Genomic DNA, 12,171 nt, shown 5'->3' on the forward strand with positions numbered 1-12,171 from the left:
GATTGAAGGACCAAAATCATGTGGCATTGAGCTCAGTGATGTCAACGAATGCAAGAACTGTGAGTACAAACACCAGACCCCCACCCTCCCCAGCGGGGCTGCCCAGGTCAATGGAGGGAGGTGGCCCAGGCTCCTTTGGGATCCTATAGGTGATAGGAAAGGATGGAGCTGTAAGCTGCATCCCCCAGCACCCAGGCTGGAAATGTGGGAACTTAGCAGCTTCGCTGAACCACAGTGACTCATTCTCCAGGACACAGAGCCCCTCTGGAGTCTCTGGTAGCTCCTCAGTTCCAGTGGTGTGCAAAGTACACAGTGTGGAGTTTGAGCAAGGAGCACCCTCACACCAAGGAAGCTGGGAAGCAGAAACTCCCTCTCACATTTCCTAACATCCAGGAGACCAAGATAACAGGACGCAGTAGGATGGCAGTTGCCAAGACAGTTCAGGCAGGAACCTGTCGACATTTCCCAGGACCCAGAGCAGACGAAACACGGGGCCTGGGCAGCAAGACTCTTTTAGTTGTCACATCACCTTCCTCTCCATAGTCTCCTCCTAGACACATGTGGAAAAGCTAGTGAGGCAGCAGGTTTCTGCCTGGGACCAAGGGAGAGGGAGGCGTCCAGGGCCCAACCTCCAGGGGACTGCGCGTGCCTCCACATGCTCTCTTTCCCTCTCACCTGCAGCTACTGGCTTGTTCAACTACCAAGTCAAAAGTCCCAGGACTTCTGCAGAAGGTCTTTCAATCCTCTACTGTGTAAGTGTTCTTTGCGCTTATGAATGGGTTCTGTAAGAGGGCTGGAGACATCCCTGAACTCACCAAATAAACTCCAAATCATGACAAACCAGTCTTCCTCCCTTCGATCCCCAGACCTCCACCTGGGGCGATCTCCAGGCTTCTACCGTTAACAGCTGAGTGCCTGCTACAGGAGCCAGCCATGTTTTCCCTTCCATTTACGTCTAATGCACAGTGCCTGAGATGCATACCCAACAACGACAACTTTTTCTTGACCAGTAGGATGTACCCAGCAGCAGTTAGATATTCAACAGACTATATTTAAGGAAAGAAAAAGTGCAGACTCTCCCACCCACCCTCTCAACCACCCAGGGAATGGAAAACTAGGCCATGAGGAGTACTGAAGAGAGGCAAGGTTTTGGGCCCACTTACTCTACTCGTGGGAATCCATCTGTACAGACATCCCAAGTACAGATATATTTAAACACAAAGAAATACAAGTATTAATGACAAAGGGGGAAAAAACTGGAAATGAACTAGAAGGAAATAACTAAGCTAACTATGAGATTATTAGAAATATTGACAAAGTATGAAGGTACGGTTAATTTTTTAAAGCAAAATACAAGTGATATTATGTACAGGCAAAGGAAGAAAATAAGGTGAAATATTAGTGATAGCCACTCAAAATCTCTTTTCCCTTCTTCATACTTCTCTGCACTTGTCAAGCTTCCTGCCATGTGAAGTCTGCATTTTATAAACAGAGGCACAATGTATACGAAAGGAAGAGGAATCATTCAAAGGAGGCCAGAATTCCATAGATAAGATGAGCCTTGAGTGTGCTTGACAAGACAGTCATTGTAAGGTTGGGAGAACTGTGAGATAGGTACAGACATGCATACACACATATTACCTGAGGCAACATTTAAATGGAGGAATTCATTGGAAAATGAAGACATGTAGCTTCTCTTGGAAAATCGGAGGTCTGGGGGACCAAGGGGCACTGTTTCAGGGCTAATCGGCTGGAGACGGCAGTGCTTCCTCCTCTGTAAGGGGCTCCTCTCTCCCACGACCCCCCTACAGTCCCACAACAAGGGGGCAGGGAGGTCAACTGTGTTTTGTCTTCATGCTCATCCACTGTAGGATTCACATGGGGCCACCTCACTCCTCAGCATCACAGACGGGCCTTCGAAGACCCTGAAATTGATGGCAGTCTCACACGATAACAGGGATGTTTCTCTTGTTCTCTCTCTAGGCCTACTTTAACCAAAATAAATCCCCTGTGCCTGGAAGCCATCTTCCTCCAGATCCTAATAATGTCAACACTGCCGTGATTTTGTCCCAAATGATGCTCAGGGAGATTGTCACTAAAAGTGCCAAGGAGAGCTCTGTCAAGGTGAGCCTCAACCACATGGCCCTTCGACCCTCCTCTTTGCTTAAGCCTAGCCTATCAACCTCTAAGTGTGAGAAGGTAGAAATGCCAAGTGGGTTCTGGAATGCTCTTCCAGAGATAAAGACGAGGAATGCTATGGGATACAGATTTTCCCTTAATGGTCGTCTAACTGGGTCTTGTATATAATGCACTAGGGGAAAGGAGAGAGCAGGGCACAGGGGGAGCAGGAGCTCTGGGAGGCAGAGCTGCTTCTCTCCATTTTACAGGCGACCAAAGTGAGGAAGCAACTTAACCAACACTCACAGCATGTGCAAGGGAGTGGGTTTATCTACGTAGGAGGTATTCACTTGCTTCCTGCCCAGAAAGTGGTAGAAGGCAGGTAGTTATAACAAAATCATAATCTTCAGTACTCTCTATGTGCCAGGCTCTATTTCAATGCTTCCTTAACACAGTCTCCCAAAATCATCAAGTGCAGAGCTATCTGCTACAAGAGCACAGAAAGAAATGGGCTCTAAAATGGATGAGGAGTAATAGAAACACGCTTCTGTGTCATGGGCCCCACTGTCTTTTCGAGAAAGGAAATGCGATAAAGGGAGATGTCTGGAATGAGATGGTGTCTGTGTGCTCATATCAGCTGTGGCAGCACCCAGCAAGGTGACCAATGCATACCGCAGGATCCATAAACATCTGAATAATGGAATCGAGCAATGCATGGATATCTCACCATGCAACATCCTGCAGCCCTCTCCCTCTCCATACTCTATACGATGACTTCTTTACCACAGATAAACAACCTGGAAGCGGCGATCACCAAAATCATTTACCACCACCTGCCGAACAACAAAATCAACGCCGCCTACTGGGTCACTATAGAGAAGGATGGTGAGAACATAGCCACTGGGCAGACGGTGAGTGCTGAGTAACAAATCGGGAATGGCTATGAGGAGGAACGAATAGGAGCAGAGGTCCCATGGAAAGAAGAGTGCTCTGGGGGGGAACTACTACCAAAACTCTGGGGGTCAGAGTGCCTGGGTGTCCCTAGGAGGAGGAGGCCAACCAGGCTGGTAGGCTGTCTCCTAAGACCTGGTCGCCTCCACGCCAGGCATCACCTGTCACCTGCTGGTCATACCACAACATGACACGTTTGCTGAGCAGCCTGGTGAAGGTATTTTCAACTCATGTTTGTTTTATATTTATGCAGGACGTCACCATCTCCCATGCAAGTGAGATTTCAAACAACAAAATCAAAACCACCATCAAGATTGACAGGTACGGTCTATAACTACAAACTCCTCTTGCCATTCATCAGCATAGAATGCAATCTCAAGAAACCAATTCAGAAACTACTGTACAGGCACAGGGAGCTCAACCCGGGGCTCCGTGACAACCCAGAGGGGTGGGATGGGGCGAGGGTGGGGGTGGCTCAAGAGGGAGGGGACATACGTACACTTAGGACTCATTCATGTTGTTGTACGGCAGAAGCCAACACAATACCGTAAAGCAATTATCCTCCAATTAAGAAAAAAAGAAGAACCCAATTCAAATCACATGCAAAGAATAATGGACAAGGCCTTTGAGAAATACTTGGATCATTACAGGGAAATCAGAAAGAAGTTTTACTCACATGCTGTTATGCACCTTAAATCTGCTCTTTCTCCTCTGTATTTATTACAACATTTTATAAGTGACTTCAAGAAGGAACTGAGCTAATACCTAAACTCTACTTTAGAACTGGTTAATAATTGTTATTTGGAAATAATTTTTCCTTGTCTTTCCTGACAGTGCTAAACACAGCGTGACACCCCCTGAGGCTGTAAGTCAATCTGATTTTTCAAAATATTTATCTATGATAGGTGAGAAATTATTTTCAAGCCAGGCACTCAGTAAAACAGGACTCTCAAAAAAAAAAAAAAAAGACACAGATTGGATCACAGACGCAATGTGGAGCAGGACTGCAGGTTCCAAACCTAGGTTCTCTCTGGGAAGCTCTTAAAACCCGGTTCCCCAAGCTCATTCAATGACCTCAGTCAATGACCTAAAGGCAGGCCTAGAATCTGTGCTCTTTGTGTTTGGTGATTCGGATACACCAGGAAGTCTTGAGGGTCCACAGAAAGGAAGAAAACATGATGTGGATTCTATTTACACCTTGGCTCACCAGAGCATCTCACTACCCCCACCTTTATGACATTTGATCTTACACACACACATAATTATACTTTCATTCAACAAACATTTAGTGAGCATCACTACATGTGTGACCCTAAATCTGTGACATGAAACAATGGTGAAGTCCCAGATTCCGGGAGTGACACTCTAGTTTAAGCAGGAGGACAGGGACAGATTAAAACCATATATGAATTAAGCCCCATCATTAAGAATCTGGTAACCACACACTGGCTGGAGGCACACAATATGCACTCAGAGGCGAACAGCCTTATGTCTATGTCCCAGGTGTCAGCCCTGAGACAGGGGGATGTCAGCTGAGAGGTAGACCCTGGAAGTCAGTGTAAGCCCAGGTTCCTTCACCTTATCTGTACTGGGCCGAGCTCTGTGCAGGGGAAGGATCACAGAAGGCATGAACCCTGACCTCATGTAACTACCCACCTAACAGGGAACAGACACTGATGCAATAGCTATCAACTGACCATGAAAAAGACAGAGAGCAGAAAGCATGAACAGGCAGGCAGACCATGGGTTCACTGAGAAAATGATGCCTGGACTCAGCCCTGAAGAAGGAGCAGGAGTTTACCAGGGAGCAAAGGTGTAAACCAGGTAGAGGAAACAGGAAGTGCAAAGGGTAGGCAGCGTGGACTCCTAGGCCTGTCGAGGGGAATGCAAAAGAAGGGAGGTAAACAGAGCACCAGATCCAAGGGGACTCGGAACAGATCCCGAAGAGTACAGTCCATCCTCCCAAATACTGAAACGGCATTTGGCCTGAGGGCACACAGCTGCATCTCAGTGCCTACAGCAATGTCTGGAACAGGATCCCAAGAAACACTGGCCAAGGAGCCACCCAAGGCATCAAAAACCTACTTGAAAGGCCTTTGAAAATCCCCAAAGAATTAGAGGCCTGAGGGATAAATTGAGATCCACCTCCCCACATAGCCTTGTCGAGTACCAGGAAAAAAAAGAGCCCACATGTCCAGAGGAACCCAAGACCACTTTCCACTATGTGAGGACTAGCTGGGAGGCTAGCAGATGTACTAACAAAAACACTCCACCCATCTCTTTCAGGAGGAGGAAGAAAGAGATGCGCTACGTGAAGTTCTGAAGAAACTTCTATTTGCTGTTACCAGTATGTGGAACGAGTAACGTGAACACCAGAAAAGTCAGTGTCACTGAAAGGCCGGGACGGGACAGCACCCTGCAGCCTGTGCCAAAGCAGCGAGCAGAGTATCATCTGGTCATTGCGGGACTGAAGAGCACGTTTTTATTATCAGATAGGGACCGCAGCATCTTGAGATGGCAAAACATGAAAACCAAATCAAAATGTTTCTTCTCCCGGTCCAAATGAAATCCAGCCCACTGGGTGTCTTCAGAACAGCATTATGCCACTTAGAGGAAAGAAACATGGGCCTCGTCACCTAGTCACATAGATAACAGAGTTTGAGAAATTTAGGAGTATGAGTTCATAACCCTGATGATCATCAAGAGATAGAGCACAAAATGCCATCTATGCATATTAACGATGAACTCTAGAGGGGTTGATGTATTGCAAATGAAATCAAAAGAGCAAGGCTTAATTCTTCTGGTTTCTTAAGAGAAAGAGGGCAGACATGCCAGCATCTCTCTTGGTATCGATTATACCCATCAGATTTCCAGTTAGCTCTAGGGTCCTTGAGAACTCACCCTCACACACACACAAGACTGGGAGAAACTGTGTCTTAACTCAGATCCCTCTGTTGAAGGGGCGGGGGAGAGATTTCCCCTAGAGCCACACTCTGCCCAGAGACATTCTCCAGTTGACTGTGGCTAAAACAACCTACCCTAGCCATTGTTTCTTTCAACTCACATCGTAAGATGTGCCTTCTTTTTTTCAGGAAACATAAATCAATGGAATATTCCACTAGGAGTAATCCCAAATTCTCTAAACAGTGCCAAGCTTCAAGTGCTTAAATCGGTAAGAGAAAGAAATACAAACATTTTCCTTTCACATTAAAGTCCACTCTGCACCTGTCTTCAGAGTAATGAATAAGGCCAGTGGGCCCTGGCATCAAAGTCTGTCTGGGCTGCTTTACCAGCTCCATCCAGTCTCCCTAGTCTTTCCTAAGCAGATTCATTGCCTACTGTCCCTGTCATTACCATGTAAGTTCTAACCCTGAGACTGGAAACACGTGCACGCACGCCCAGTCATGTCCAACTCTTTGCAACCCCATGGACTGTAGCCCACCAAGCTCCTCCATCCATGGGATTTTCCAGGCAAGAATACTGGAATGTGTTGTCATTTCCTCCTCCAACGGATCTTTCCAAGCCAGGTATCGAACCCATGTCTTCTGCATTGGGAGGCAGATTCTTTACCACTGGGCCATCGGGGAAGCCCTACATCCCCACTACATATTCCTGATTCATCCACACTGTTGCCTTTTGACTGTAAAGCCTCTTGTTCTTTACCACCCTGACTCAGATTTCCCCTTCTTCCCATCTATCTAACCTCACACTTAGGGAAAACTGAAAAGAGAACTTGCTTTCTGAAAAATAGTTAAAAGGATGGAACCTTTATGTAAATTTGCCACCAGGAAAACAGTGAAAGAGGGGTGAAACTAGAGAAGATATACGAGAGAGTAAATAAATTTAGAATCTCCATCACCCTTACAATGTTCCATTCTTGATAAACATGTCTAATGAGTATGCCATCTGACTGGGAAAACATTAATTTCTTTCATGTTGGCTCAAATTTCAGAAGTCTTACATTCTAATTTTTACTTAATCCCCCAAAGTCCATGAATCTGTGACCAAACCAATTACTACAGTGTAGAGGCTGGTAAAATCAGCACTTGCCTCAATGTTAGCTTTCTACCTCCTACTCTTATGCTCCGTAACTATGAGGGGCCTGGACATATCCCTTTGCCTCCCGCATTCCGCCTGAGTTAAGGGACTGGATCAGATGAATGCCAATTGTGTTTCAGCTGCAAGTGACAGGAAACTCAACCAAAACTGGTTCAAGCAACAACACAGAGTTATTGGTCCTAACATCCAAGGATGGTGCTAACTTCAGCAGTGGCCCAAATGTGACACCAGAATCCATCTCTTGACTCTAAATGCTTTGGGGTGGGCTCTATTTTGGCTCTGAACTGGGGGTCCCTAACTATCAGGAACTTCACCCTATTTCCGGAATAACAAATGAAAGTCATCCAGAAGTAACATCTGGGGCTCCCATTGGCCTGAACTGTTCCACATCCCCATCCTTGAAGCCAGTGCTGCGGTCAGGGGGATGGAGTCCACTGCCTGGCTCAGCCTGTGCCTGCACCAGCTTACGTATTTAAGAGTATATAACTAGCTGTCTTTTGTCTCCCCACAGAATGATTTTCAAGCCACAAACTAAACCCAGCACCGGAAGCCAGGGAATGTTTCAGAATGAAAGCAAAGACACTCTGTAATCCCTCTCTATGAAACACTGTGGAAAAGACATCCTTTTGACTAAGGAATTAAGTAGAGTTAGTGTTCTCAACATGTCCAGCTATGCTTTGGAATTTCACCAACAATACCCTGAATTAACAAGTGTAAGAAAGGCAGGAATCCAGGGATAGGTGGGGACTTTTCTAATTATCTCACCAATAAATAACCTGTTTTCATGCAGAAAAAAAAAAGTGATGTGTCTTTAATTCTTACAAATAGGAGTTCCATTGTGTGTTTATGACTAGTAAAAGCACTTCTTACTGGGGACAAAAATTAGTAATATGAGTGATGAGGCCACAAAACTCAGGATTACTTTACAGAGTGCTCTAGGGAACAATCCTGACACTGATTAAGACTTTTCTTCCCACAGCTCAGGCCTCCCGTCCCCAAATGCCAAACGTTCTCTTCTGCCCATTGGCCCAAGATGAAAATCACACAGGGGCTAGGCTCCAACTTCCCCATTGTCACATGTTAAAAACTGAAGGGCACAGTCCAAATGCTAAAAGCTGGGTGGAACAGAGCAGATAAGAGTCCGATAATATCATAAACAGGGCAGCAAAGGATCTAGATCCCAGCTCAGGGACTACAGGCCAGGCCAAGTGGCTGTGAGAGGAAAGATATCAATGTTAGGTCAGTAAATGCAGAGAAACCCAGAAAAATACACAACAGGGATAATGAGAAACACAACTCTGAACTCTAAACCAGGCAGAGACTCTCTGCCCTATGCCAGTGTATTGCACAACTGTGTGCTCCAGAACCAAAACAGCTCAGGTTGTGGACACAAAAGATCAGAAAGGGAAGCAGGGCCATAGACTGGGTGTGCCTTACAGCAAGGACAGCACCGCACAAGACAAAGACCCGATCACACTCTTAATGGGTATGGGGTTCTATTCTGGAGTGATGGTTTGGAACCAGATAGAGGTTGTCGTTGAACCTTGTGCCACTAAACTGTCTCCTTTAACTTAGTTAATTTTATGTTATGTGAATTCCACTCCATTTAAAAAAACAAAAAATGGGACTTCCCTTAGAAGGTGAGCATTTGATCCCTGGTCAAAGAGCTAAGCTCCCACATGCCACACCAAAAAACCAAAACATAAAACAGAAGCAATACTGTAACGAATTCAATAAAGACTTAAAAAAAAAGGTACACATTAAAAAAAATTTTAATAAATAAAAAACAAGAAGCCTTCCAAATCACATTCGCAACGAGTATATCAGTACCCAGATGTTGATTTCTATACCATTCTTTATCAAAGGAACCTAATCAGTCCCCTTGGAGAAATGGCTAATTCTAAGACTAGAAACAAAATATGAAAAATGACCCAGAACAGCTCAGATGCAAGGAAGAAGGCACTCATACAAAGGCGGAAGTGTGTCAAAGGGATAGAGGGCCAAAAGAAAGAGCTTCCAGAGCTGAAACAATTTGGCCAATGAAATATATAAAGGAGTATTGGATTGATCCAGAATATTCATTAGAAAGGATGCTGAAGCTGAAGCTCTGATACTTTGGCCACCTGATGTGAAGAGCCAATTCACTGGAAAAGACCCTGATGCTAGGAAAGACTGAAGGCAAAAGGAGAAGGGGGAAGCAGAGGATAAGATGGTTAGAGAGCACCACCAACTCAATGGACATGAATCTGAGCAAACTCTGGGAGATAGTGGAGGACAGAGGAGCCTGACATGCTGCAGTCCATGGGGTCGCAGAGAGTCAGACATGACTTAGTGACTGAACAACTGGATTATAACCCATAGAATAAAATAAATATCTAGCAGCCTAAACTAATATAAATAAATGATTCAGTAAATATACAGGTGAGAACAGGCAAATCTCCTGTGCAGAAGAAGCCAAAATGATTTACACAAGCTACTGCACCCTTGAGGAGGGAGGGCATAACTTCCATTCACTAAGCTTCAGCTGCACATGGCGACTTTTCTCCAAAGTATAGAAAGGGGAAAAAAGAGCAACTGTACAATGAAAAAATCTGACAAACACTACCTGAAGCCAAGTGATCAAGGTCAGTATAAACAGTGATAAATCATATTAATAGTATGTACCCTTATGATGGAATGAGAATGGTATTTTACCTTCGTGGTCTTCCTTCCCAAAACACGTAATTCCAATCTAAACATGAGAAAAACATAACAAATCCTAACAAAGGGACACTGCAAAATATCTGACCAGTTCTCCTCAAAACTATCAATGTCATCAAAATTACAAGTCTGAGTCAAGAGGAACCTAAAGAGACATGATTGTAATGTGGCCTCCCAGATGGGATTCTGGAAAAATAAAAAGAGATTAGGGAAAAACTGAAGCTATCTGAATAAAGTATGGCCTTCAGTAAATAATGCATCACTATTGATTTATTAGGTGTTAACAAATGAACCACAATAAAATATTACAATAGGGAAAACTGGGTACAGTGTATAGAAAAACTCTCTGCACTATTTTGCAATAATTCAGTAAAACTATTTTAAAATTTAAAGTTTGTTTAAAAACATGAAACAAAATATTAACAAAAACTAAGAAAAATAAAAGGGCACAAGAGTCAACGTGAAAGTGTTCCCAATGCCCAAACTGGGATCAATTTGAGCAAAATTAAATAAATATCAGAGTATAAACCAAAATATAAACACCCATGAGTCCATTCTGACATAAATGATGGAATAAATACATAAGTAGAGGGAAAGAGGCATTTTTCCTACAGAATTCCAAATAATACATGTAAATAACCCTCCACTTTGGAGTTTGGGCTCAATCCCCACCATCTAATAGGTGATAAAAGATTAACTTCAACAATGATGTTATATCACGTACACTCTGGTATGATTCGATAATAAACGTACTAATCATAAGAAAATAGCAGAAAAATCCAAACTGAGAATTTGTGACTGGTACTCTTCAGAAGCGTCAGTCACGGAAAACAAGGGAAGACTGAGTAACTTTCACAAATCACAAGAGACTAAGGAGACATGACAACTAAATGCAATGTGGTATCTTGGATTGGATACTGCAATAAAAAGGCACATTCATCAGAGGAAAAGCTGGTGAAATCTGAATGAAGTTTTACTCTTAGTGAATAGCAATGTGCCAATATTAATTTCATAGCTCTGACAAATGAACACTATGCTGTGTGATGACTTAGGAGAATGCTCTATGAACTCACTTTGCAACTTCTCTGAAAGTCAAAAATATTTAAAAATTTAAAAAATTAAAAACCATCCAATGTCTCCCCACTGTATTTAAATAAAACCCATCAGGCCTCAAAGGTCCTGGACAATGCACCTAAAGCCAACCATTCCCATCTCATCTCATATTAGACCAGTCTGTCCCTCCCTGACAGTATTTCATCTACACTAAGCTCCTAGTTTCTTTCAACTCTCCCAACTCATCACCAAACTCTTTCTCTTGCCATGAGATCTGTGGCAGACTATATTCCAAAGATGGCACCAAGACCTGCCATCCCACATACTCTTCAGGAACCCAGCCACTTCCTATTAAGAGGAGGAGCCTAATTTTCCTTTATTTAAACCTGAGTGCAAATGTGAGTTTCTGAAAATCAATAGTAACTCCTCTTTCTTTACCCTGTAAGATTCAGAAGTGAATTAAGTAAAACAAGAATTATAAATCTATGTTAAGGGGTACACAGTGCATTAAGATGTATTTTAGAACAATAACAACAACATGGGATGGAATGGTACCCTTCAATGTTTTTGAATCCTATTGAAACTAAATTAATATTAATTGGGAGATATTATAATCCTCAAAGCAACCATTAAGGGCTTCCCAGGTGACACAGTGGTAAAGAATTCGCCTCAGGAGATGCAAGAGACACAGGTTCAATCCTTGGGTAAGGAAGATACCCTGGAGCAGGAAATGGCAACCCACTCCAGTATTCTTGCCTGCAAAACTGCAGGGACAGAGGAGCCTGGTGGGCTACAGTCCATGGGGTCGCAAAGAGTTGGACACGACTGAGTAATTAACACTTTCACTTCTCACTTTCACCTACTATACATTAGGCACCATTCTTTTTTCAATGACTGTCTGTCTATTTATTATTTATTTTGGCGGTACTGGGTCTTAGTTGCGGCATGTGAGACTTAGTTACAGCATGCATGCAGGATCGAGTTCCCCAAGCAGGGATCAAATCCAGGCCCTCTGCATTGTGACTGCAGAGTCTTACCCACTGGACCAGAGACGTCCCAAATGCTGGCCTTTTCTGATCCAGGAAAAAAGTAAAAGGCAGGAAACTGACCAATTACAGATACCTGTTATATTGTCTGAATTATTTACCACATGTATGATTTACTTTTTCATAAAAAGTAAAATAAAATTTCCAAAAGTTTTTCATGTCTTCTGAATAAAGACTGAGGTGAAGAGCCATAACAAATATTTCTTGAGTAGAAGATGGATTTTTTTTAATATTTATTTTTATT

General features: G+C 43.5%; 1 protein-coding gene across 1 annotated transcript; it reads left to right on the plus strand.

The window, feature by feature from the left end:
• The first annotated feature begins 1,963 nt into the window (after window positions 1–1,963).
• Window positions 1,964–4,585, plus strand: LOC129625219 (vomeromodulin-like). The gene is made up of 4 exons (XM_055543336.1): window positions 1,964–2,124; window positions 2,907–3,029; window positions 3,323–3,390; window positions 4,573–4,585. The coding sequence occupies exons 1-4, from the start codon at window positions 2,074–2,076 to the stop codon at window positions 4,583–4,585; spliced, it is 255 nt and encodes an 84-aa protein (XP_055399311.1). The 5' UTR covers window positions 1,964–2,073.
• Window positions 4,586–12,171: the final 7,586 nt, after the last annotated feature.

This window comes from Bubalus kerabau, chromosome 13, assembly GCF_029407905.1.
Source record: "Bubalus kerabau isolate K-KA32 ecotype Philippines breed swamp buffalo chromosome 13, PCC_UOA_SB_1v2, whole genome shotgun sequence".
NCBI classification, from domain to species: Eukaryota; Metazoa; Chordata; class Mammalia; order Artiodactyla; family Bovidae; genus Bubalus; species Bubalus kerabau.

Bases quoted from the DNA above. Each gene is read 5' to 3' on its own strand.
- LOC129625219 (XM_055543336.1), top strand. From the start codon at position 2,074: ATGATGCTCAGGGAGATTGTCACTAAAAGTGCCAAGGAGAGCTCTGTC. The intron at 2,125-2,906 runs GTGAGCCTCAAC...TCTTTACCACAG, and splicing joins CCAAGGAGAGCTCTGTCAAG to ATAAACAACCTGGAAGCGGC. The intron at 3,030-3,322 runs GTGAGTGCTGAG...ATATTTATGCAG, and splicing joins ACATAGCCACTGGGCAGACG to GACGTCACCATCTCCCATGC.